Source organism: Catharus ustulatus, chromosome 31 (genome assembly GCF_009819885.2).
Source record: "Catharus ustulatus isolate bCatUst1 chromosome 31, bCatUst1.pri.v2, whole genome shotgun sequence".
Lineage (NCBI taxonomy): Eukaryota > Metazoa > Chordata > Aves > Passeriformes > Turdidae > Catharus > Catharus ustulatus.
In genome coordinates, this window is record NC_046251.1 from 2833006 (window position 1) to 2858470 (window position 25465).

General features: G+C 62.2%; 4 protein-coding genes across 4 annotated transcripts in view; 2 read left to right on the plus strand and 2 right to left on the minus strand.

The window, feature by feature from the left end:
• SLC11A2 (solute carrier family 11 member 2) overlaps window positions 1-8042 on the plus strand; it is a 30155-nt gene extending 22113 nt beyond the window's left edge. Inside the window, exons 15-17 of the mRNA XM_033083191.1 lie at window positions 485-638; window positions 3640-3693; window positions 7434-8042. Coding sequence (XP_032939082.1) covers window positions 485-638; window positions 3640-3693; window positions 7434-7511 — 286 coding nt within the window. The 3' untranslated portion in view covers window positions 7512-8042. The remainder of the gene's footprint in view (window positions 1-484; window positions 639-3639; window positions 3694-7433) is intronic.
• A 3447-nt stretch (window positions 8043-11489) lies between these two features.
• On the minus strand, window positions 11490-13719 carry TSFM (Ts translation elongation factor, mitochondrial). The gene is made up of 5 exons (XM_033083246.1): window positions 13444-13719; window positions 12994-13122; window positions 12792-12899; window positions 12501-12585; window positions 11490-12059 (listed from the first exon to the last, which is right to left on the minus strand). The coding sequence occupies exons 1-5, from the start codon at window positions 13489-13491 to the stop codon at window positions 11641-11643; spliced, it is 789 nt and encodes a 262-aa protein (XP_032939137.1). The 5' UTR covers window positions 13492-13719; the 3' UTR covers window positions 11490-11640.
• A 1159-nt stretch (window positions 13720-14878) lies between these two features.
• On the minus strand, window positions 14879-16881 carry EEF1AKMT3 (EEF1A lysine methyltransferase 3). The gene is made up of 3 exons (XM_033083243.2): window positions 16458-16881; window positions 15788-15899; window positions 14879-15376 (listed from the first exon to the last, which is right to left on the minus strand). Exons 1-3 carry the CDS (start codon window positions 16722-16724, stop codon window positions 14904-14906), a joined length of 852 nt encoding a protein of 283 aa, XP_032939134.1. The 5' UTR covers window positions 16725-16881; the 3' UTR covers window positions 14879-14903.
• A 4510-nt stretch (window positions 16882-21391) lies between these two features.
• On the plus strand, window positions 21392-24742 carry METTL1 (methyltransferase 1, tRNA methylguanosine). The gene is given in 7 exon segments (XM_033083250.2): window positions 21392-21549; window positions 21828-21900; window positions 21902-21959; window positions 22047-22231; window positions 22888-23001; window positions 24193-24294; window positions 24545-24742. Coding segments are annotated over 7 exon segments (759 nt in total). The 5' UTR covers window positions 21392-21451; the 3' UTR covers window positions 24674-24742.
• The last annotated feature ends 723 nt before the right edge of the window (window positions 24743-25465 follow it).

Here is a 25465-nt window from a genome sequence, read left to right on the forward strand (position 1 = left end):
CCTGGGCACATCTTCACACCTGGGCACACCTGCCCTTCACCTTGAGCATGTTCTCACCTGAGCACTCCTGCCCCTCACCTGGGCACATCTTCTTACCTCAACACACCTGGGCCCACCTGCCCCTCACCTGGGCCCACCTGCTCTCACCTGAGCACACCTGCCCCTCACCTGCCCCTCACCTGCCCCTCATCTGGTGCATCTCGTAGCATTCCCTGAATTTTGGATTGGAACAGATCTTCAAGATCATCGAGTCCAACCCATCTGAACACCTGAACTAGACCATGGTGTCACATCCAATCCTTTTTAAGCACACCCAGGGATGGTGACTCCACCACCTCCCTGGGCAGACCATTCCAGAACTTTCTCGCTCTTTCTGTAAAAATCTTTTTCCTCATATCCAACCTAATTTTCCCTTGAGACTGTGTCCTCTCCTCACCTGCAGCATCCCCCCACCTCACCCCTCTGTGTCTCACCTTGCTCCCAGGTTCTGGAAGGTGGCTGGGGGCCTCCTGATCCTCCTCATCTGTTGCATCAACATGTACTTTGTGGTGGCCTACGTGATGTCCCTGCACAACCTGGGGCTCTACATCGGGGCTGCCGTGCTCAGCGTCATCTACCTGTCCTTCGTGGCGTACCTGGTGAGTCAGGCTCCACCTGGGCCCCTTTCCAGCTGGGAGAAGACTTTGGAGCAGCACCTGGCTCCTCAGTACCTGTGTGTCACAGAGCTGGAAATCATGGAGTGACCATGGAGCCACAGGATGGGTTGGGCTGGGAGGGACTTCAAAGGCGATTTCATCCAACCCCTCTGCCCTGGCCAGGTGGCTCCCAGCCTGTCCAGCCTGGCCTTGAACACTCCCAGGGATGGGGAATCATCTGGGAAATCCATTCCAGTGCCTCCTCTCAAGGAGGAATTCCTTCCAAAAATCCTCCCCTGGGCTTGCTCCAGCAGCTCCACGTCCTCCTTGCCGTGGTGCCCTGGAGCTGCTCTGCAGGTGGGGTCTCACCTGAGCAGGGCAGAGGGGCAGGAACCCCCCTCAGCTGCTGCCCATGCTGGGGGATCAACCTGGGCTGTCCCCCTGGATAGATCCCACCCTGCTGAACTGTCCCCTCCTCACTCTGCTCTGTGTCACCTGCGTGTGGCTGTGCTGTCCCCAGGGGGAGGGACCCCACTCATCACCTGGGCACGGAGCCATTGGCCACAGCTCCTCAAGTGGAACATTCTGGCTGATCCCTGATCCCTGTGGGGCCATCAGTGGGGTTTACCCCCCCCAGGCTCAGGTTTGGGGTCCTGAGTGCAGAACAGTGAGGGGCTGGAGCACGTCCAGAAGTGAGAGAGGAGCTGGGGAAGGGTCTGGAGCACCAGGAGAGGCTGAGGGAGCTGGGGAAGGGTCTGGAGCTCCAGGAGGGGCTGAGGGAGCTGGGGAAGGGTCTGGAGCACATCCAGAAGAGGCTGAGGGAGCTGGGGAAGGGTCTGGAGCAGCAGGAGAGGCTGAGGGAGCTGGGGAAGGGGCTGGAGCACCAGGAGGGGCTGAGGGAGCTGGGGAAGGGTCTGGAGCAGCAGGAGAGGCTGAGGGAGCTGGGGGGGCTCAGCCTGGAGAAAAAGGAGGCTCAGGAGGGACCTTGTGACTCCCCACACCTGACAGGAGGGGACAGCCAGGTGAGGGTCTGGCTCTGCTCCCAGGTGACAGGTCCAGAGGAAACAGCCTGCAGGGGAGGTTTAGGTTGGATGTTGGGGAGAATTCCTGCCTGGAAAGGGCTGTCCAAGCCTGACACAACTGCCCAGGGCAGGGCTGGGGTCCCCATCCCTGGGAGGGACTGAAATCCACGTGGATGTGGCACTTGGGGACATGGTCCATGCTGGCCTTGCCACTGCTGGACCCAGTGATCCCAGATTTTCTGCCCCAACCCATGCCACATTCCATGTGTGAAAAACAAGACTCAGTTTCCTGGTAAATTTAAGAAAGTTTAATAAAAGACAATAAAGCAGAAGGTTATAATGGCCAGGTGCTTGGCCTTCAGCCAGGAGCACAGCTTAACTCAGAAAACACTTCTTTAATTGCATTAACCTGTTGCACATTCCTAGATCTTCATGCTTTATTCAAAACCAACCCCCAATCTGTAAATCAACATTTTTTTATTTTTTAAAATTTTAATTTTTTTTCCCTTGTGGCTCCTTCTTGTCAGTGCATCCCTGATAACAGAGATCAATAAATCCTTTCCCTGGAGTTCTGGTGTTCATCACCCTTATCTTCATCCAGATGGGATAATCCAAAAATGTGAAGAATTTTCTCATTATCTTTTTACCATTCTCTTGAGTTAATTACATGAACAAAAGCTTTTTACATCACCAGTTATAGTCCAAGAAAAAAAATATATTTATCACACTACTATTTGTAATTTTTGTTAATAGCACAACTAAAAGAAACTCTGTTCATACAGCAAAGTTTTCCAATATTAAAGACACAGCATTCTGTCCTGGTTTGGAGGACAGGTGTCTGGTAATAAAGGCAGGAGCCTCTTTTTGAAATGGAGAATGTAAACCCCCTCCCTCCAAATTATTATAATTTTGAAATCAAAGGGCTCTCAGGCAAAGATACGGGAATAGGAAAAATTAAAATAGAAATACAGTACTACAAAAAACAAAACCCAAATGCTGCCAGAGTCAGAATCCAAGCTGACACCCGTCAGGCAGGGTGTTGGCAGCAGTCCCATCCCATGGTGGCTGCATCCTCCTGCAGTGACAGATGTGGCTCAGCTGGAGCAGTGCTCCTGTACAAGGTGCAGTTTCCTCCAAAGCTCCAGTGATGATGTGGAAGGGTCTGCTTTTCCTCTGGAATCCAATGGGAAAAGGCAGCTCTGATGTTCCAAATCTCAGATTTTATCTAGGTAGGAAATGTTTGGCTCCTCCCCCTGGCTGGAGCATCTCCCATGGGATGATGGAATTTTATCAGTCATGCACTGGGACTCAGTGGCCATGAACAGGAGAGATCTCCTGGAGGGAGGATGGGCTGTGGAAAAGATAAAGAACACTGCTCCAGCTGGTTTAACAGTTTGCCTATTAACAGGAAAGATCTCCTGGAGGGATGATGGGTTTTGGAAAAGATAAAGAACATTGCCCCACCTGTTTTTAACACCTGGCCCATTAACAGGAGATATCTCCTGGAGGGAGAATGGGTTGTGGAAAATATAAAGAAAACTGCCCCACCTGGTTTTAACACATTGCCCATTAACAGGAGATATCCCCAGGGAGATCAGGATCACTGCCCCACCTGGTTTTTTTAACACATGGCCCATTAACAGGAGATATCTCCTGGAGGGAGAATGGTTGTGGAAAAGATAAACTGCCCCACCTGGTTTTTAACACATTGCCCATTAACAGGAGATATCCCCAGGGAGATCAGGATCTCTGCCCCACCTGGTTTTTTTAAAACACATTGCCCATTAACAGGAGATGTCTCCTGGAGGGAGGATGGGTCACTGCCCCTGGTTTCAACAGCTGCTGATAGAATCCAAACTCCTGGTCACATCCTGTATTCCAACCTCAGACCCATTCATTTGACTATTTCCATAAACCCAATACTGTAATCTGTGCTTACACTTGTCCCTGTGCCACCCTGACCGTCCCCTCTGTCCCTGCAGACGTGGCTGTGCCTCATTGCCCTGGGCGCCTCCTTCCTGGCCTGCGGGAACACGGTAAGCGTCACCCGGACCCTGCACCTGGAGCAGCCTCCCAAATAAACGGGGCTGGAGCCCAGCAGTGCCACCAGAGCTGCCCTGGGGACACGAGGACAGCGACACGCCGGGATCCTCGGGGATTTCGGTTCCTTTGCTGAGCCCCCAAACCATCCCTGCGTGGGAGACGCGGCTGGGGGGGTCCAGGAGCAGCCTCAGCCCTCCCTGTTCTCCTTTAAACCTCTCCAAATTCCTCACCCTGGAGTTTGACCCCCCATTGTAGCACAGACACTGACCTCCAGCAGCACTGCTCTGGATAAAATAAGCTAAAAAATCCCCAAATTCCCTTTTGGGTGACGTTTGGGGACGCTGCTGTCGCTGGGCATGGGGTGACACTACAGCTGGATTTACCTCCACTGCCCCAGCCCAGCAGATTTTACACTGGAAAAAACTTCCCATTCCCATGAGGATGGGAAACCTGAGCATTAATTTTGACACTACTGGTTTTTAACGGCCCAGTGTGGGGTTTTGGGGTCAGCAAATGAAACGAGTTCGTGGTTATTTATGATTTTATGACTTTATTCCCTGTGATCCATGGAAATACTCTTGGAGTTCTCAAAAAATCCCTGGATTATAACTCAAAATCTGTGGAGGTTTCAAGAGCCTTTTCCAGGGGTTTCTTTGCTGCTCTCACTTGTCCTGGATTTTACTCCCTCATGTTCCCCTTTTGTGTTTAATGAGTTTTGGAAGAATCTTGGCCAGCAGTGCGATTGGGATGGAGGGAACAGGGTGTCCTTTGGCTCTCCCAGGGGTATTTTGGGGCTCCATCTCACCTGTTGGGGTGCATTTGGATCTCTGAATCATGGAAATTGAGCTTTGGAAGCTCAGATTGGGGTTATTTAGGGAAATTATTTAGGGAAATTCCCTGCTGGAGCTGCAGCAGAGGCACAGCTCCATGGGTTTAGATCCCAAAGTGCTTCATGGATCTGCAAGGGGGGCCCCAAACCTCTCCTGGGGCCGAGCCAGAGGGTTCCAGCCCAGTCCTGGTTTATTTGGGATACCTGGTCACATCCATCCCAGTCCCAGGCAGGGAATTCTCTCTGAAATACAATCCCTGCAGTATCCAGCTCTTGGGAATGTTTGGGATCTGATCACATGGATTTCTTCCATGAGCAAACCCAGAGTTCTGTCCCAGGATCAGAGCAGGTCAGGGCAGCCCCTGCAGAATTTTCTCCATCACAGCCTGAGGTCTGGGGTTATTCCCTGGTGCCCAGGACACACTGCAGGGATAAAAAGTGAAAACACTCAGAGCCCAGCAGGAAAACTCCCCTTTAATTTGAGGCAGGATCAGATCCCTCTTCCCACCCTTTCCCAAAGCAGCTGAGACTTGCAGCACCTCCTGACCACAGTGGATTCCCAAATTTCCTGTAATTATCCCAGGATTTAACCCTGCAGTGTAACACTTGCAGCTTTTACAGCCACCAGCTGTGGGATTTGTGGGGTGGGGGGATGAGGGGCTGGACCAGAGGTGGACTCAGGCTTTGGAATCCCATTGTACCATCCCCAACTTTCCTGGGTTGGGAATTTTGGCTTGAGAGGGGTGAGCTCTCCTGGCTGAAACACTGACTGTACGTGGGGTCCCCATCCGTGGCCTCTGCTCTAATTTGGGGTTTTTTCCCTTTGGTCCTGGCTGTACAAACCCCCCATTCCCATTAAAACATGGAGACTTTTCCAACTTGGCTTCCTGGGTCATTTTTTGGGGCTGTGACAGAGCCCCCAGCACGCTGCAGCTGCTGGGGCTGTTCCTTTTCCCAACCTGGAAATGAAACTCGAGGTCACTTTAATACAGAATTCATATAAAAGGGATCTTTATTTGAAGGCCTTTGGGGGCAGTCATAGAAAGATTTCCACAAAATCCACCCCCACAGGGGTGAGGACGTTTCTATGGGTTTTAGGAAATCACATAATTGATGAAAACACCAATTAGGATAAGTGGTGATGCAATTTCCCTTCTCTGGAGTCCCCCCTCAGCACTGGCTGTGCTCTGTCCATGAAAATCTCCCAGAGCTGTTCCCAGGGCTTGGAGCTCTGGAATTTGTTTTGTCTCTGTACCATGGAAAAGTACTGGGAGTTATTAATCCAGCAGGCCACAGAGCTACAAATATACGTGCAGAGAATACAGAGAACATATAAAAAAAATAAAATAAACCTCAAAACGGGCTCAGGGTGAGCTGGGGTATGTCCCCATGCTGTGGGATTCACTCCCAGGGCACAGGGTCCCTCACCCTGCACTGCCTTCCCCTTGGAATTCCTCTCTGGGATCAGCACAGCTCCAGCCAAACCCTCCAGCTGTGCCAAAAAAACACAACTCCAATTTTTTCCCCTCCAGAGCCTCAGCTCTGGCCCAGCCTGGCACGGCTCAGCCCCGTTTAGCACCAGCTGCAGGGTTTGTGTTTGTTGTAATTAAGCAGCCTGTGCAGTCATTGCTAATTAAGGCCAATCCACACCCTGAGTTTAATTGAGCTGGAGCAGTTAATTGGGGCAGGGAGGGAGGGGCCTCTCTGGGCCCTGGGTGGGGCTGGACTGTGATCTGCCCCAATTAACAGCGGGATCTGCTCCCAATTAACACCATTCCTTCTGGTCAGTGCTAATTAATGGGGCACTCGAACCATGGCTGGGGCTGTGACCTCGGCACCCACCCAGGCTTTGTTAAACTGGGCTCAGCTGGGGCTTCCTTAAACCAGGATCAGCTCTGGTTTCATTAAAAACCTGCCCTGCTCAGGCTTATTAAACTGGGCTCAACATCATGTTCATTAAACCTTTATCAGGCTTTGATAAACCATCCTCAATTTAAACTTTGTTAAACCCATCTCAGCTTGGTCTTGGTTAAACCAGATGGTTTGGGCTTCATCAAATGGTGATTTTGTTAAACCAGACTCAGGTTAGGCTTCATTAAATGGTGGCCTTGTTAAAGCAGCCTGCATTTCATCTTCATTACCTGGGCTCCATTAAACCAGGCTGAGCTCAGGCAACTTGGACTTGGTTAAGCTCTCTTTGGCTTCCTTAAACCAACCTGGGCTTGGTTAAGCTCTCTTTGGTTTCCTTAAACCAGCCTGGACTTGGTTAATCTCTCTTTGGTTTTCTTAAACCAACCTGGACTTGGTTAATCTCTCTTTGGTTTCCTTAAACCAGTTTGGACTTGATTAAGCTTTTTTTGGTTTCCTTAAACCAACTTGGATTTGGTTAAGCTCTCTTTGGTTTCCTTAAAGCAACCTGGATTTAGTTAAGCTCTCTTTGGCTTCCTTAAACCAACCTGGACTTGGTTAAGCTCTCTTTGGTTTTCTTAAACCAACCTGGACTTGGTTAATCTCTCTTTGGCTTCCTTAAACCAGTTTGGACTTGGTTAAGCTTTTTTTGGTTTCCTTAAACCAACTTGGATTTGGTTAAGCTCTCTTTGGTTTTCTTAAACCAACCTGGACTTGGTTAAGCTCTCTTTGGTTTTCTTAAACCAGTTTGGACTTGGTTAAGCTCTCTGGTTTTCTTAAACCAACCTGGATTTCATTAAGCTCTCTTTGGCTTCCTTAAACCAACTTGGACTTTGTGTAGCTCTCTTTGGTTTTCTTAAACCAACCTGGATTTGGTTAAGCTTTTTTTGGTTTCCTTAAACCAGCTTGGACTTGGTTAAGCTCTCTTTGGCTTCCTTAAGCCAGGCTCAGCTCATTAAATCCCCTCAGCACTAACTGTTGCCTTCATCCCCCCAGGGCCGCCTGGGCTTCGCCGCCCGCCCCGAGCTCTTCCTCCTCGGCCAAGTGGATTCCGACCCGTCCATCACCAGGTGACCACAGCACCAGGACCTGACTGGACCTCCAGGACCCCCAGAGAGGGGGGACAGACCCCCAGGACCCCTCCCTGCCCCGGGACCCCGAGCCCCGGGCGTGTGGCAGGAGCAGAGCTGGGACCCCGAGGGCAGCAGGAGCAGGAGGAGCCACCGGATCTTGGGGACAGGGACAGCCCCTCAAAGCTTTTCCCCATTTTTCCCCCCAAATGGCAGCTGTGAGAAGAGTCCTTTGATATTTCCATTCTGATCACTCCAGTAGGATTTTGATCCTTGGGGGGTTTCCCTAATGTGGGGATATTCCAGGTAATTTCCAGAATTCCCAGTGTGAGCCAGGTTTGCTGCCAGGCTCTGACACAAGGGACAGGGGCATTTCCCAGCATTTCCAGGAGTTTTGGTGCTTCCAGAGCTCCAAATCAACCTTCAGAAGGGTTCAAGGGCAGCAGTTCCTGAAAAATGCGATGGAGCGCCGGGAATTTCCTTCTCTGCAGTTTTCAGCCTGTTTTAGAAATAAAAATTTTTACCCAGTCCCTTTTCCCTTTCTCCCACGGAATTCTATCTATTCCCAGTTTCCCATCCCCACACGTACTGGTGGCACTGGACAGCTCCAAGGTGGTGACAGAGGTGCCGGATCCATCTGGGGTTTGCTGGGGAACTGGAGCTGTGGGGTTGATTTTTGGTGGAGACCCAAAGCTGCTGCATTTGGGGGAGGGGGGTCTTGGGGAGCAGGGTCGCTGTGGGAGCACAGTCTAGTCCCAGTCTGCTCCCAGTCCAGTCCCAGTCCAGTCCTGTCCTGTTCCAGTTCGTCCCTGGTCCTTTTCCAGTCCACTCCCAGTCCGGTCCAGTCCTATCCTGTCCATCCCCAGTCCGCTCCCAGTCCAGTCCCAGTCCAGTCCTAGTCCAGTCCTGTCCTGTTCCAGTCCATCCTCGGTCCTCTCCCAGTCCAGTCCTGTCCTGTCCTGTCCATCCCCAGTCCACTCCCACTTCCAGTCCCCCTCCAGTCTGCTCCCAGTCCAGTCCCAGTGCCGTCCAGTCCCAGTCCGGTCTCAGCCCCCCCCAGTTTCGTCCTGTCCTGTTCCAGTCCATCCCCAGTCCTCTCCCAGTCTGCTCCCAGCTCCTCCCAGTCCAGTCCCGTCCAGTCCCAGTCCGGTCTCAGCCCACACCCCAGCTCGTCCTGTCCTCTCCCAGTCCGTCCCCAGTCCACTCCCAGTCCCGGTCTGGCCGTGTCGCTGCCCGCAGATCCCGCTCCGGGGGTCCAGGCTGGGGGAGGATTTTGGGATTCCCTGGGAAGGGTCCGCGCCCCCCGCCCCAAATCGCCCTCGCCCCGCCCACCGCCCACCCGCGCCCCGCCCATCCGCGCTCCGCCCATCACCCGCCCTAGCCCCGCCCACCACCCGATCACGCCCCGCCCACCAGTGACGTTACATACCGACGACCAATGGGGATGCAGAGAGGGTGGGCGGGGCTGCGGCTCGAGGTACCCGGATGTTGGGGGTGGGGAGCGGGGGTCTCGGTGTGGCGCCGGTCCCGTCCCAGTCCAGTTCACTCCCAGTACTGTTCCAGTCCATCCCCAGTCCAGTTCCAGTCCAGTCCTAGTCCGGTGCCAGTCTGCCCCAGTTCACTGCCAGTCTGGTCCCAGTCCAGTTCCAATCCATCCCCAGTCCTGTCCCAGTCCAGTCCTGTCCACTCCCAGTCCACCCCCGGTCCTGTCCCAGTGCAGTCCCAGTCTGGTCGTCTCCAGTGCTGTCCGCTCCCAGTCCGCCCCCAGTCCAGTCCTGTGCAATCTCAGTCCGCCCCCAGGCTAGTCCCAGTCCCGTCCAGTCCTGTCCGCCCCCAGACCACTCCCAGTCCAGTCCTGTCCAGTCCCAGTCTAGTCCCAGTCCCGTCCAGTCCTGTCCGCCCCCAGACCGCTCCTAGTCCAGTCCCGTCCAGTCCCAGTCCGGTCCCAGTCTAGTCCCAGTTCCGCCCAGTCCCAGTCCGCCCCCAGTCCAGTCCCAGTCCGCCCCCAGTCCAGTCCTGTGCAGTCTCAGTCCGCCTCCGGTCCAGTCCCAGTCCTGTCCTGGTCCAGTTGTCTCCCAGTACTCCCAGCCCAGCACTCCCAGTCCTCTCCCAGCACTCCCAGTCCTCTCCCAGTCCGCCCCCGGTTGTCCCGCTGGCCGCTCCACCAGGGCACGCCCGGGCCCCGCTCCGGGCACCAAATTCCCAGTTTGTCCCATTGATCCCCGGAACTGGGAACTGGGGCTGGCACCGCCCGGAACGAGTTTCGTTCGCTAATCGGAGAGGAATCAAAATGGGACTGTGGATGCCAGGGGACTCCTACAGATTTTCCTTTAAAAACAACCCCAAAACCCAAGAAAACAATTTCCTTTGTGGAAAACTCAGGGAAAAACGGAGGAATTTGGAGGAAATTGGAGTGAAAGACGAGGAGTTTTGAGGTGAAAGAGGCAGGATTTATTTTGGGGGAACTGGGAAGTTTGGGGAAAGCAAAGGAATTTGGATCAAACGAGAGGAATTTGAGGTGAATTAGGAGGAACTGGGATGAGAAAAGAAGGAACTGGGGGTGGAAACAAGAGAAATTTGAGGTGAATTAGGAGGAACTGAGATTTAAAAAAGAAATTTTGGGTTGAAACAGGAGGACTTTGAGGTGGATTAAGTAGAACTGGGGTGAAAAAAGAAGGAAGTGGAGGTTGAAACAGGAGGAAGTTGGCGTTCCCTCGAATAAATCCTGGGGGGAAAGGGATTTTTTGTTTTATTTAATAAAATTAATTTGACAATATTTAGCGCAGAAAAGCGGTTGGGGAGAGCCCCGCCCCTTCCCCGTGTGTGGGCGTGGCCGGGAAACCCCGCCCCTTGCCTGCTATGGGCGTGGCTTAGCACAGCCCCACCCCTCACCGCGATCCGCGCGATGTAAACACGGGCCGGCCCCGCCCCCTCCTCCACCCAGCCAATCAGCGCTCACCGCCCGTTTCAAGGCCACCCTGGCCCCGCCCCCCGAGCGTCCGTACCAAATCTGTGCCCGCGGGGCCCCGCCCCTTCCCCGGTGCGGGGGCGCCTCGAAACCGCCGCGGCCCCGTTCCCTCCGGTGGGCGCGCGCGGCCCCCCCGCCCCTCCCCCTCCCCTCCCCCCCCCGGGCCCGACGGCGGCGGGAGCGGCAGGTACGGGGGGGGGGGGCGGGGCTGAGCCCCCCGGGTGGGGGGAGGCGGGCACCGGGAGGGGCTGGCGCGTGTGTGTGTCCCCCCCCCGCCACTCCCGTGTCCCCCCGGTCGCTGTCACCCTCCTGTTGATGTCCCTCCCCGGGACGCCTCGGTGCCCCCCGGTGCTCCCGGAGGGGCTGTCGGGGGGACGGAGAGGTCCCCACCCCCCGGGACTCTGTGAACGGGCGGTGACAGCGGAATGGAGGGACCCGAGGGGTACCGGGAGTCCGGGGGGGTTTCGGCGGCCGCAGCCCGGTTCAAGTAATCCAGGATAGGCTGTTCCAGCCCGGCCTGTTCCCGGTTACTTGTCCCGGGAGGCGGCTGGTGACGTCACGGAGGGGGGGGGACAAGGAGGGGACACCTGGGGGGGGTAGAGCAGCTGGCTCTCGGTGGGTGTTGCTCCCCCAGCTTTTCACCCCAACTCCTGCCACCCCCACCCCCAGCCACCTGTCCCCTTGTCCCCACCTGTCCCCTTGTCCTCACCTGCCCTCACCTCCCCCATGTCCCTCCCTCCTGTCACACCCTCCATGTCCCTTGTGAGCCCTCCAGCACCCACCCGGGGGTGTCAGGAATGGCACGGGGGTGCTCCCACAGCCTCAGCCGTGCCCCCCATTCCTGTCCCCCCACACTGAGGTTCTGCCTCTCTGGGGTCAGATCAGCCCCTCTTTGCATGGATTTGCCATGAACATCCTGCAGGGGAGCAGGGGCTCCTCGGGGAGCAATCCTTGGGGAAGGGACAGGGCAAGGGATGTTGGGTTCCCCCTTCTCTTCCCAACAAAACACTGGGCTGGTTTTTCTGCACCTTTATTCAGCCTCATCCCCCTAAACTGTGGGGGAGGCTCACGCTGCCCCCAGCCTGGCGTGGCAGGTGGGGTGCAGTGTGTGTGTGTGTGTCCCCAGGGGGGACAGCAAGGGGCTGAACCCCCTGAGCCACGTCCCTCAGGCTGGGGGGGCCGAGGGCTCCTGGGGGGGCTCCTCCCCGCACTGGAAGCGCAGAAAGTCCCAGACCTGGAGCCCCCCCCGCTCCCGCAGGTACCGGCCCAGGGGCACCCCCGGCTCCAGGAGGGTCCCCTGTGCCAGCAGCCGCGTCTCTGTGTCCCCCCCCAGCTCGTCCTCGGGGGTCCCCAGGGTGGTTGGGGCCATTCCCACCACGTGCTGGGCCACCTTGCGCCCCAACTCCTGCAGCTCAGGTGAGGGGGGCCCCGGGCCTGGCCCCCCACAGGCCACCAGCGCCCCGTAGGTGCCCATGGCCACGGGGGGTCCGGGGGGCACCCAGCCATGAGCGTAGGTGGCCACAAAGCCACCGGGGGCCCGGAGCCACCCGGCTCGGCGCAGGGCCAGGCGCTCACCCAGGCGGCCTGGGGGGGACAGAGAGGGGGGGTCACAACCAACAGCACCAAAAATGGGGAGGGGGAGTGATCACAAACCTCTCACAGAGAGCAGAACTCCCTGAAAAGGGTCATGGATCAACCCTCCCTCCCAGCCCAGAGCTCCCCCAAGAACCACCCCAGGGGTTCTGCCCTGCCCAGTGCCAGGACAGGGACAGAGACAGGGACAGGGGGGAACTGGGACTGTCAGGTTTTTGGGGCTTTGGGGTGATTATTTGGCATCACTGGGGACTGGGGTTCAGGAGATTCAGGACATAAAGAGGCAAACTGGGATGTGCATAGAAAGGGGAGACTGGGAGTGGTGAGACAGACACTAGGCACTGAACAGACTCAAAGGAGCACAGGACAGGCACAGGAGGGACACTGGGCATACTGGGATGTACTGGGAGAGGCCCTGGGATCCCCACTCACCCATAGCCAGCGCTAAGTGGTCACTCAGCAGCTCCCCCCCGTCCCCTGCACGCAGCTGGGCCAGTTCATCCTCTCGCAGCAGGTGCTGAGGGGGAGAGGTCAGAGAGGCACCCCAGCACCCCCAAACCCTGCCCAGCACCCCCAAAACCTCCCCTAACACCCTCCCCTCAACACCCCACAACAACCTCACACCCTCTGTGCCACCCCAGTTCCCCAAACATCCCACAACTCCCCCAAGCACATCTGAAATCTGAAACCTCCCCCCTACCACCCCATCCCTCCAGTCCCCACCTTGGTGCCCGAGGCCCCCTGGCAGTGCCCCAGGACCCCTCTGGCCGCCATCTCCACGAGCTGCTGGAAGTCGGGGGTCCTTGCCACGAAATCTGTCTCACAGTTCACCTGGGGGGGAAGGGGGGGGACACAGTGACCCTGGGAACACAGAGACCCCCCCCCCCGGGGGGAACCTGGGGTCCCCCCAAACCCTGTCACTCACCTCCACCATGACGGCGGCCGAGCCCTCGCTCAGGACCCCCACGAGCCCCTCCCGTGCCCGCTGAGCCCCGGCGGCCGCAGCTCGGGCCCAGCCCCGGCGGCGTGACTCGGCCTCGAGCCAGGCCTCGGCCTGGGGGGGTCAAATGGGAGGGGACAGGGTGATCCCAGTGTCCCCTGTCACTGCCCCCCGGCCTGGGGGACACGGGGAGGACACACAGCAGACCCAACCCGCCCGCTGAAGGGGGCTCTGCTCTGGTGCAGCTGCGACCCCCAGAGTCCCCCCCGCCAGCTCCACATCCCCTGTCCTGGCCCCTCTCCCTCCCCCAGCTCCTCCTTTTCCCCCCGGGTTTTGTGTTCTCCACTCGTTGGTTGCCCCCACGCCCAGTTCCCCCCAGTTCCCCCCATTGCCGGACCCCCTGGTTCTTGCCCAAGGCCCCCCCGACCCCCGCACCTGCCGCAGGTCGCCCCCCGCCCGCTCCAGCGCCTCCCGGCAGCGCATCACCGGCTGCCCCGTGCGCGCCCGCAGCTCCCGCAGATCCCGCAGCGCCGGGGGGGCCGCGCTGAACCAGCGGCACGGGGGGACCTGCGGGGAACGGGGGTGTCACAGGCACCGGCAGCCCCGGAGCCGGGCATGAGGAGGGGCCGCGAGGGATTGCGGGGTCCCGGTGGGTGCGGAATGGGGGATCCCGGGATGGGTGATGGGTACGAGGAAGCCCCGGCTGGCGCGGGGAGTGTCCGGGCATGGGGGGGCTCACGGGGTGGTACCGGAGCGGGGGTGGGGAAGCGCGGAGGGGTGGCGGGGGGTGCTCAGGGATAGGCGGGGGGATCCCGGGGCTGGGGCATCCCGGGGCTGGGGTACGCGGGGCTGGGGGATCCCGGGGGAGTCCCGGAGCCTGGGGGGATCCCGGGGGAGACCCTAAGCCGGGGGGGGGATGCCGGGGCTGGGGGATGCCGGGGGAGTCCCGGAGCCGGGGGGGGTATCCCGGGGGAGTCCCGGAGCCTGGGGGGGAACCCGGGGCTGGGGGATCCCGGGGGTGGTCCCGGAGCCGGGGGGGATCCCGGGGCTGGGGGATCCTGGGGCAGTCCCGAGCCGGAGGGGGGATGCCGGGGGAGTCCCGGAGCCGGGGGGGGATCCCGAGGGTGTCCCGGAGCCGGGGGGGGATCCCGGGGGTCCCGCTCACCCGCGCCGCCCCCCCGAGCGCGCCCAGCGCCGCGCGCTGCATCCCGGCCTGCCCGCGGCGCGCCGCCTGACGTCACGTAGTGACGTCACCACCCCGCGCTACGGGCGCCGGGAAGGGTCAGAATGCAGGCACGCGATTGGCTGCGCTTCTGTGACGTCACGAGGGCGCGACGGAGCTGCGGGATTGGCTGGGGGGGAATTTTGGGAGGGGGGAGCTGGAGCTGCACGGCTCGAACCCCCCCGCACTCCGGAGATCTCTCCAGCCTCACACACCCCGCTCCCCGGGCCGCAGAGAGCGCCCGCAGCCCCGGCCCGTGCCCTGCACACCCTCACAGAGACCCCGGCCCTCACAGAGCCCCCAGCCCTCTTAGACCCCCTGACTCTTTTAAAGAGCCCCCCGACTCTCACAACCCCCCGGCCCTTACAGAGCCCCCCTCACAGATCCCCCGACTCTTACAGAGCCCCCGGCCCTCACAACCCCTCGGCCCTTCCAGAGCCCCCCCGATCTTCACAGAGCCCCCCCCAGCCCCTACAGACTCTCCCCCCCGATCCTTCCAAAGGCTCCCGGCCCTCACAGACCCTCCCCAGCCAGGATCCCCCACCCCAAACCCCCCCACCCCCCCAAATCACACACAGCCCACTGAACTGAGGCCCCCCCCAGCCAGGATCCCCCACCCCAAAACCCCCAAAATCACACACATCCCACTGAAGTGAGACCCACTCGGGAGTTTTTAATCCCGCTCCGGACCCCCCCAGCCCCCCGTAAGAGACCCCAGGACAGGCTGCGCCCCCCTGCCCTGATCCAGCGGGGTTCCCCCTCCCTCCCGAGGGGTCACCGCGTAGATCTCGATGTCCCCCTCCGGCTCCCGCCGCAGCAGCTGCACCCGAAAAAACGGGGGCAACATCTGGCGGAAGAAACGGGAGGCGCCGGCATCGCCGCCCCGCAGGCGGGCGCTGAGCAGCGCCTGGGCCGGGGGCACCACGAGGTGCCGGAGCGTGCCCAGGAGCGGGGCGAAGGCGCGGGGGTCGTACACGATGTCGGAGCCCAGGATGAGGTGGAATTTGGGGGGGAAGCGGTGCTGGTCCCGGCCCCAGCGCAGCGCCCGCACCCGCGGCTCCCCCGCGCCCCCCGGGAAGTTCCGCCGGGCGTTCTCCCGCAGCTGCGGCAGCGCCGGGGGCCGGTCCGTGAGCGTCACCTCCGCCCCTGCACCACCGGCAGCGCGGCCGTCAGGGGATACAACCCCCCAGGTACCCCAATTTACCGTGGGTCAGCGTGACCCACCACCCCAAAATCCCAGTAAACCCCTCCGAGTCAGAGTAAGGGTCACCCCCCACCTCCCTGACCCCACTAAAAACTCAAAAGCGGGGTTAACCACCCGTGGATCCCCCCCGAGATCCCGATAACCCCCAGGGCTGCTCACATCAGTTTGCAGTTCTGTGCTGGGCAGAGGAATGGGAATCCCCCCAATCCAGGGGTGCCCCCCCAGCCCAGGGGTGCCCCTCCCCTGCTCCACAGGTGTCCCCACCCTTTTCACAGGTGCAGCCCCAACCGCACGGGTGTCCCCCCAGCCCCATAAGTGTCTCCCCCAACCCCCCGAGTGCCCCAAACCCGTACCCAGCATGGCAGTGAAGATTCCCACGATGCCGGTACCGGCGCCCAGCTCCAGAACCCGCCGCCCCGCCAGCTCCAGGTTCTGCTCGCCCAGGAACCGGCACAGGGACAGGGCCTGGGGGGGCACAAAGAGGGGGCTGCAGTGCAGCACTGCAGGGGAGACCCAGCCCCCCGAGGGGATCCCTTCCCCCCTGGGGATCCGTAGGGACACCCCCCAACCCCTGGGGGTTCTTCCTGTGCCCCCCAGGGTCATCCCCACCCCTCCGTGTCCCCATCACCACCCCGGTGCCCCCCGGAGTGGCCCCCATCGCCCCAGGATGCCCAGGACACCCCCCCACCCAGCAGCCCCATCTTCTCAGGGTGCCCATTCTGGTGCTCCCGGTGCCGCCACCCCCTCCGGTGTTCCCCGTTCTCCCTGGGTCCCCCACCGTCCATCCCCTCCTGCCACCCCCGGGATGTCGTGTGTGTCCCCCCCGGCATCCCCCGCCACCCCATCACCCCGTGCCCCCCTCGCCGTCACTCCCGGTACCCCCGGGATGTCACCTCGATATCCCCGTACCCTCGGCATCTCCCGGCTTTCCCCAACACCCGGTGTTTCCCGGGACCTCCCCAGAACTCGGTGTCCCCCGAGATGTCACCTACAGCCCCCGTGCCCCCTCCCGGTGCCTCTCACCGCCTCCCAGACGGCCCCGGCGGGCCCGAGGCGCGGCCCGTGGTGCTCGGCGATGCGCAGGACGCGCCCGCACAGCTGGAACCGGCGCCGCTCCGGGAAGAGCTCGGCGAAGAGCGCGGGGTCGCGGGGGAACACGGCCCGCAGCGCCGCTTCTGCTGCTTCTCCTTGCTCCTCTTCCTCTTCCTCTTCCTCTTCCCCTTCCCCGTTCTCTTCCTCCTCCGTTTCCCGGCCCCCCCCGCTCCCCACGTGGCTCCCCGGCGCTGCCATCGTGGAAGGGGCGGGGCTTGGTCGAGCCCCCCGAACCTGATTGGCCGGTGCCGGTTAAGCCACGCCCCCTCCGCAGGTGATGAGGCTCCGCCCACAGCGCGCGTTCGGTCCCGGCCCGCGGACCCGGGGAGGGTCCGGTGTCCCCCGATGTCCCCCGATATTCCCCGGTGTCCCCGGGTGTCTCCCGGTGTCCCCGGGTGCTCCTCGGTGTCCCCCCGGTGCTCCTCGATGTGCCCCGGTGTCACCCAATGTCCCTCGATATTCCCCAGTGTCCCCCGGTGTCCCCCAAAGTCCCCAGGTGCCCCTCGATGTCCCCCCGTGTCCCCCGGTGTCCCCCAATGCCCCTCGATGTCCCCCGGTGCCCCTCGATGTCCCCCGGTGCCCCTCGATGTCTGCCGGTGTCCCCCGCTGTCCTCTGGTGTCCCCCGGTGTCCCCCAATGTCCCCCGGTGTCCCCCAAAGGCCCCCGGTATCTCCTTTCCCATCCCGGTGTCCCCCGATACTCCCCGGTGTCCCCCAATGTCCCCCGGTGCCCCTCGATGTCTCCCGGTGTCCCTCGGTGCCCCTCGATGTCCCCCGATGTCCCCCAAAGTCCCCCGATATTCCCCGGTGTCCCTCGGTGTCCCCCGATGTCCCCCGGTGCCCCTTGATGTCCCCCGACGTCCCCCGATATTCCCCGGTGTCTCCCGGTGTTCCCCGGTGCTCCTCGGTGTCCCCCCGGTGCTCCTCGATGTCCCCCGGTGGCCCCCAAAGTCCCCCGATATTCCCCGATGTCCCCCTGTGTCCCCCGATGTCCCCCTGTGTCCCCAAATGTCCCCCAGTGGCCCCCAATGTCCCCCGGTGCCCCTCGATGTCTCCCGGTATCCCCCGCTATACCCCTCGTCCCCCGATATTCCCCGGTGTCCCCAGGTGCCCCCCGATGTCCCCCGGTGTCCCCCAATGTCTCCCGCTGTCCCTCAATGTCCCCCGGTGCCCCTCGATGTCTCCCGGTGCCCCTCGGTGTCCCCCAATGTCCCCCGATATTCCCCGATGTCCCCCGGTGCCCCTCGGTGTCCCCCGATGTTCCCCGATATTCCCCGGTGTCCCCAGGTGCCCCTCGATGTCCCCCTGTGTCCCCCGATGTCCCCCGGTGCCCCTCAATGTCTCCCGGTATCCCCCGGTGCCCCTCGATGTCCCCCGCTGTCCCCCGCCCCATCCCCGTGTCCCCATCCTCTATCCCAGTGTCCCCTGGTGGGTCTCTGCCGTCCCATGACCTGTCCCTTCCCCATCCCGGTGTCCCCTCATGTTCCTTGGTGTCCCCTGCAGTGCCATCCTCTCCCCTCCTCCATCCCAATGTCCCCCGGTGTCCCCAGTGTCACCTTCCCCATGCCGGTGTCAGCGGGTGGGTCCTAATGTCACCTCTGGTGTCCCCAAGTCAGTCCCCAGCGTTCCTTGCCCCTTCCCCCTTTCTCCTTCCCAGCACAGCAGAGCCTGGTGTCCCCTGTCCCATCCTGGTGTCCCCTGTCCCATCCTGGTGTCCTCTGTCCCATCCTGGTGTCCCCTGCCCAATCTCACTGTCCCCTCCCCCATGCCCTTGTTGGCTGCTCTGTCCCCAGTGTCCCCAGGCCACCCTGGTCACCTCCTGTCCCAGCCCCTTCCCTGCCCCATCCCTGCTGTCCCCTGTTCCCAGTGTCACCCCGCTCCCAGCCCTGTCCCCCTGTCACCTCAGCAGTCCCTCCAGGGATTCCTCCCAATGCCACCACCTGTCCCTTCCTGCTCCTGTCACTGTCCCACCAACACCAGTGCCACCACAGCCCTGGGGCCTTGATGTCCCTGATCCCAGCGTGTCAGGGTGTCCCTGGCCCTGTGTGCCTGCTCCTCTTGTCCTTGGTCCCTGCTGTCCCTGTCCCTGCTGTCCCTGTCCCTGCTGTCCCTGTCCCTGTCACCCTCATGTCCTCAGTCCCAGTGTCCCTGTCCCCAATCCCTGGTGTCCCTGACCCCTGCTGTTCCCTAGTCCTGGTGTCCCCAGCCCTGGTGGCCTTGGCCATGGTGTACCTGACCCCATGTCCCTCATCCTGATGTCCCTGGACCTGTGTCCCCGTCCCCCGTGTTCCTTGTCCTTGTCCCCCAGTGTCCCCCTGCCCCAGCTCTCCTGTCCCACTGTCCCTGACCAGGGAGGGGACACAGAGCCAGCCTTCCTCCAGTCCCACACGCCACCCCCCCGTGCCACCCCTCCCGGTGTCACCCCCCCGATGCCATCTCCCCCTCGTGCCCTCCCAAGCGCCACCCGAGTGTCCCAGACCTGTCCCCGGTGTCACCTGAGCCGGGCTCACCGGGGGGGTGAGGGGGTGACCCCGGGGGTTCCGCGGGGTAATGAACAACCGCTAATGAACCCCGGTAATCAACAACCCGCCCCGGTTCCCCGCGGGTCCCCCAGGCCCCTCGGGACCCCCCGCGCAGCTGCGTCACCGCCTGCGTCACCGGGTTAATGGTGGCCCTGGTGTCCCCCGGGGTCAGCGCTGGGGCAGGACACCCTGGGGGGGTCGGGGCGCCCTGGGGGGGGGTTGGGGCTCTGGGGGAGGGGTCGGTCCCTGTGTCCTCCCCTGCCCCTTTACCCCGCCCCGGGACCCCCTCCCGGAGCCGCCCGGTGCCGTTCCTGGAAGCCCCGGAGAGACCGGACGGCACGGGAAGGGACCGGACGGGAAGGGAAGGGACGGGAAGGGACCGGACGGGACGGGAAGGGACGGGAAGGGACCGGACGGCTCTGGCCCCACATTGCTCAACTCCCCCCGGCCCTCCCGACCCCCCCGGGGCTTCCCAGAAATCGCCCCCGGCTTGGCCGCAGCCGAATTCCCCAAACGGCCCCGAGCGGGAAGAGCTCGCGGAGGGGGGGACGGAACTGGGAACACTGGGGGTGCTGGGAGGACTGGGAGGGCTGTGGGGTACTGGAGGGACTGGGGAGTTGGGGGGATTTGGGGACACTGCGGGGACTGTGGCGGGGCAGGGGACACGGGGGGATCCAGGAGAGGTGAAGTCGGGGCATGGGGGAGGCTGAGAGCACTGGGGCACCGAGAAGTTGGGGACTGGGGAGCACTGGTGGGACTGGGAGGGCTGTGGATGCTGTAGGCACTGTGGAAACTGGGAGCACTGGGTACACTGGGAGGATTGGGGGGCACTGGGGGGCACTGCGGGCACTCGTAGCACTGAGGAGCACTGGAGAGGGACACCGGGAGCACTGGAGGGGGGCACTGGGAGCACTGGGGAGCACTAGGGAGGGGCACTGGCAGCACTGGGGGGCACTGGGGAGCACTGGCAGCACTGGAGACGGGCACCGGGAGCACTAGAGAGGGGCACTGGGGAGTACTGGGAAGGGGCGCTGGCAGCACTGGGGGGCCCTGGGGAGCACTGGCTGCACTGGGGAGCACTGGCTGCACTGAGAAGGGGCACTGGCAGCACTGGGGGGCACTGGGGAGGAGCACTGGGGGGCACTGGGAGCACTGGAGGGCACAGGGAGCACTGGGGGGCACTGGGAGCACTGGAGGGCACAGGGAGCACTGGGGGGCACTGGGAGCACTGGGGAGCACTGAGGGCACAGGGAGCACTGGGGGGCACTGGGAGCACTGGGGAGCACTGGAGGGCACAGGGAGCACTGGGGGGCACTGGGAGCAGTGTGCAGGGGCACTGGCAGCACTGGGCAGGGGCACTGGGGGGCATTGGGGAGCACTGGGAGGCCTGGGGAGAACTGGCGGCACTGGGAGCGCCGGGCAGGGGCACTGGGAGCACTGGGGACGCTGGGAGGACTGGGGGACACTGGGGGGCACTGCGGGCACTCGTAGCACTGAGGAGCACTGGAGAGGGGCACTGGGAGCACTGGGGAGGGGCACCGGGAGCACTGGGGAGGGGCACTGGGGAGGGGCACTGGGAGCATTGGGGGGCACTGGCAGCACTGGAGAGCACTGGGAAGGGGCACTGGCAGCACTGGGGGGCACTGGGGAGCACTGGGAACACTGGAGAGGGGCACTGGGAGCATTGGGGGGCACTGGCAGCACTGGGGGACACCGGGGAGCACTGGCTGCACTGGGGAGGAGCATTGCCAGCACTGGCAGTACTGGGGGGCACTGGGAGCACTGGGGAGGAGCATTGGCAGCACTGGGGGCACCGGGCAGGGGCACTGGGAGCAGTGGGGGGCACTGTGGAGGAGCAGAGGAGGGCACTGGGGAGCACTGGCAGCAATGGCAGCACTGGAGGGTGGCACTGGGAGGCACTGGGGGGCACTGGCAGCACTGGGGAGCACTGGGGAGGAGCACTGGGGGGCACTGAGGAGCAGTGGGGAGCAGTGCGCAGGGGCACTGGCAGCACTGGGCAGGGGCACTGGGGAGCACTGTTACCACTGGGGAGGGGCACTGGGAGCACTGGGGAGGGGCACTGGCAGCACTGGGGGGCACTGGGAGCACTGGGGGTCACTGGGAGCACTGGGGAGGGGCACTGGGGGCACTGGGAGCCCTGAGGAGGGGCACTGGCAGCACTGGGAGCACTGGGGGGCACTGAGAGCACTGGGGAGCACTGGGGAGTGGCACTGGCAGCACTGGGAGCACTGGTGAGCACTGGGATCACTGGGGAGCCCCGCCGGGCCTGCAGGGGGCGCTGTGAACTCGGGGGCGCAGCCAAGGCCCCCCCCAGCAGGTTGCGTGTGACGTCACAAACCGCGCCGCTCTCTGACGTCATCGCCCCGCGCCGCGCGCTGCTGCCATGGCGGCTGAGGAGGAGGAGGCGGCCTTGCCGCCCCAGAAGCGCTTCTACCGACAGCGTGCGCACTCCAACCCGCTGGCCGACCATACCCTGCACTAGTGAGTGCGGGCACCCCCGGGAACCGCCCGGGACCCGTCCGGAGCGCCCCCGGTAACGCCCGGGCCGGGTCCCGGGACCGCCCCAGCGCCCGCGTCGGGGCCCCGGGATCCCCGCCATGGCCCCGTGTGAACAGCCGGGCTGGATCCCCCTCCCTCCCCATCCGCTCCCGGCCTCACCAACCACCCTTCCACCCCCTTGTATCCCCCCCGTGCCCCTCCCGGTGCCCCCGGTGCCCCCGCTGGGTTCCCGGTCAGTAACAGCCCCGCGGTGCCCGCAGCCCCTCCCGCCCTCAGGACATGGACTGGGCCTCGCTCTTCCCGACTTTTTTTCCGCCCGACGCCCCCCCCGGGACCCCCCCCGGCCCGCGTGGAGTTCGCAGACGTGGGGTGCGGCTACGGGGGGCTGCTGGGTGAGCACGGGGGGCACGGAGGGGTTTGGTGGGGGGCCGGGAGGGGCTGAGGAGGTGCCGGGAGGGTCTGACCGGCTGTCCCCGCAGTGGCGCTGGCCGAGCGCTTCCCGCAGACGCTGGCGCTGGGGCTGGAGCTGCGGGGGAAGGTGGCCGCGTTCACCCGCGCTCGGATCCGGGCGCTGCGGGCAGCACAGCCCGGCCGCTTCGGCAACGTGGCCTGCGTCAGGGGCAACGCCATGAAACACCTGCCGCACTTCTTCCGCCGCGCCCAAGTGAGCCCCGAGACTCCTCAAAACCACAACACCCCCCCTGAAATTTCTGTGTTCTCTGATCCCGCCTTGAGACCCCCCAAAACCCACAACACCCCCCCCACACTCCCTGAAATTTCTGTGTTCTCTGATTGCACCTTGAGACCCCCCAAAACCCACAACACCTCCTCTCCCTACTCCCTGAAATTTCTGTGTCCTCTGATTCTGCCTTGAGACCCCCCAAACCCACAACACCCCCACTTCACACTCCCTGAAATTTCTGTGTTCTCTGATTGCACCTTGAGACCCCCCAAAACCCCCCACACACTCCCTGAAATTTCTGTGTCCTCTGATCCCACCTTGAGACCCCCCAAAACCCACAGTACCCCCCCTCACACTCCCTGAAATTCCTGTGTTGAAGCTCCTGCCCCCCTCCTTCCCCTGGGACCCCCCAAAATGCCTCACCCACCCACTGAGCAGCGCCTCCCTGGGGACACCCCTGAGCCCTCAGGACCCGTCTGGGTCCCCCCCAGCACTCCCAGGACCCCACAAAATCCCCCTGCACATCCCCAGCCCCCCTCTGCCCCCTTCTCCTGCACTCATCAATTGGGTCTGGGGGTTCTGGTAGGGCTGGTGATAATGGGGTGCTGACCCCCTGCCCCCTCCCCATTTCCCCCCAGCTCTCCAAGCTGTTTTTCCTGTTCCCTGACCCCCATTTCAAGCGCACGAAGCACAAGTGGAGAATCATCAGCCCCGCCATGCTGGCAGAATACGGCTTTGTGCTGCGCCCTGGGGTGAGTCCCCCAAAACCTCCTGACCCCCCCAGAACCCCCCTGACACCCCCGGGGTTCCCCCCACACCCCCATGTCCTTGCACAGCTCCGTGTTGTGCCCCCAGGGGATCCCAAATTCCCCCAACCCCTCCCAACACCCCCAGGGATCTCTGAATTCCTCAGAGAGGGGGATTGAGGGGTCCAACCTTTCTGGGAGTGGGAGCTTTTGGGGTGTCCCTGATTTTGAGATCCCCCTGGGCCTGGTGCACACAGGGTGGTTTGGGTGTTACAGTGTTTTTGGGGTGCCTGGTGCACACAGGGGATTTGGAGTGTCACAGTTTTTTTGGGATTTCTGGTGCACACAGAGGGGTTGGGGTACTGTGGTGTTTTTGGGGTGCCTGATGCACACAGGGGGTTGGAGTGTCCCAGTTTTTTTGGGTTTCTGGTGCACACAGGGTGTTGGGGTGTCACAGTTTTTTTTGGGGTGCCTGGTGCTTACAGGGGATTTGGGGTGTCACAGTTTTTTTGGGATTTCTGATGCACACAGGGTGGTTTGGGTGTTACAGTGTTTTGGGGTTTCTGATGCACACAGGGTGGTTTGGGTGTTACAGTGTTTTGGGGTTTCTGGTGCACACAGTGGGGTTGGGATTTCAAAGTGTTTTTGGGGTGCCTGGTGCACACAGAGGGGTTGGGGTGCTGTGGTGTTTTTGGGGTGTTTGTGGTGTTTTTGGTGCACACAGGGGAGTTGTGGTGTCCCAGTTTTTTTGGGGTTTCTGATGCACACAGGAGGGTTGGGGCTGGGGTGTCACGGTATTTTTGGGGTGCCTGATTCACACAGGGAGGTTGGGGTGTCATGTTTTTGGGATTTCTGGTGCACACGGAGGGGTTGGGATTTCAAAGTGGTTTTGGGGTGTCACAGTGTTTTTGGGGTACCTGGTGCACACAGGGGGTTGGGGTGTCACGGTGTTTTTGGGGTGTCACGGTGTTTTTGGGGTGCCTGGTGTACACAGGGGGTTGGGGTGCACACAGTGGGGTTGGGATGTCACAGTTCTTTTGGGGTGCTTGGTGCACATGGGGTGTTGGGGTGCTGTGGTGTTTTTGGGGTGTTGTGGTGCTTTTGGGGTGCCTGATGCACACAGGGGGTTGGGGTGTCACGATGTTTTCGGGGTGTCACGGTGTTTTTGGGGTGTCACGGTGTTTTTGGGGTGCCCAGGGCCTGGTGTACACGGTGACAGATGTGCCTGAGCTGCACCAGTGGATGCTGCAGCATTTTGGGGAGCACCCCCTGTTCGAGCCTCTGCCCCCTGCCCAGCTGGTGAGAACTGGGGGGCACTGGGAGGGTGTTGAGGATACTGGGATTGAGTGGGGGGAACTGGGGGTGTGGGGGAGCCCTGGGGGACAACGGGGGGCTCAGGGATGGATGAGGGAACTGGGGGGCACTGGGGTTAATGGGGGATACTGGGTGCCTGACCGGGGGTTATGGGGTGGCACTGGGGCAGTGTGGGGCTCACTGAGGAGCTCCCTGGTGTCACTGACACCCTCGGTGTCCCCGGTGCCACCCGCAGGCCGTGGACCCGCTGGTGCCGCTGCTGCCGTCGGTGACAGAGGAGGGACAGAGGGCCCAGCGGGCGGGGCGTCCCCCCTGCACCGCCGTGTTCCGCCGCCGCCCCGACCCCCCCACGGGGGCACCGTGACACGCGGGGAGGGGCCGGACCCCTCCGTCACACATCCCCGTTTTTAATAAAGTCACAAAGTGTCCCCGAGCCTGCTCTGCCCAGCCCCTCCCCCCCCAGATCCGGGAGGTTGGAGCCGGTTCCTGCCTCAGTTTCCCCATCGCAGAAACCCCCGGGGGGTGACAGTGACACCCCCACGCACACCGGGGGTTTTCCAGCGGCCCCGCCCGGCCCGGCCGGTGGCCAAGGCGGAAATTCCCGGGAATCCGGTACTTGGGGAGGGTGGGGGGGCAGCCGTGTGTCCCCACAGTGTCCCCAAAAGGGACCCGGGCTGGCACCGCGGGACTGGGGCCACTGGTGGAACTGGGAGTGGGGCTCACTGTGCTGCTGCGTGTCCCGCCTGCCACCGAGGGGACACGGACCCCAAACCCCTCCCAAAATACTGCCCGTGGGCCCACGCACGGTTTGGGGGTGCTGGGGTCCGTGTGTCACCGGGGGGGCTCTGGGGTACCGGGGGTTTGGGGTGCTGGGGATGTCACTGGGGGAGGTTGGGGTGCCGGGGTCCGTGTGTCACCAGGGCTTTGGGGTGCCGAGGGTGTCACCAGGAGTTTGGGGTGCTGAGGTCCCTGTGTCACCGGGGCTTTGGGGGGCCGAGGGTGTCACTGTGGGATTTAGGGGTGCTGGGGGTGTCACCGCGGGTTTGGGGGTGCTGAGGTCCCTGTGTCACCGCGGGTTTGGGGTGCCCCGGGTGTCACCGCGGGATTTGGGGCTCGGGGCCGTGCGCGCCCCCGGTTCTGCCCTCGCGTGTGCGCG

Excerpts from the sequence above, each read along its gene's own strand:
- EEF1AKMT3 (XM_033083243.2), bottom strand. The coding sequence starts at position 16,724 with ATGGCAGCGCCGGGGAGCCACGTGGGGAGCGGGGGGGGCCGGGAAACG. Across the intron at positions 15,900-16,457 it reads CCGGGGCCGTCTGGGAGGCG|GCCCTGTCCCTGTGCCGGTT; the intron begins GTGAGAGGCACC and ends GTGCCCCCCCAG. Across the intron at positions 15,377-15,787 it reads AATCTTCACTGCCATGCTGG|GGGCGGAGGTGACGCTCACG; the intron begins GTACGGGTTTGG and ends CCGGTGGTGCAG.
- TSFM (XM_033083246.1), bottom strand. The coding sequence starts at position 13,491 with ATGCGCTGCCGGGAGGCGCTGGAGCGGGCGGGGGGCGACCTGCGGCAG. Across the intron at positions 12,900-12,993 it reads CGGCCGCCGTCATGGTGGAG|GTGAACTGTGAGACAGATTT; the intron begins GTGAGTGACAGG and ends CTTCCCCCCCAG. Across the intron at positions 12,060-12,500 it reads CCACTTAGCGCTGGCTATGG|GCCGCCTGGGTGAGCGCCTG; the intron begins GTGAGTGGGGAT and ends TGTCCCCCCCAG.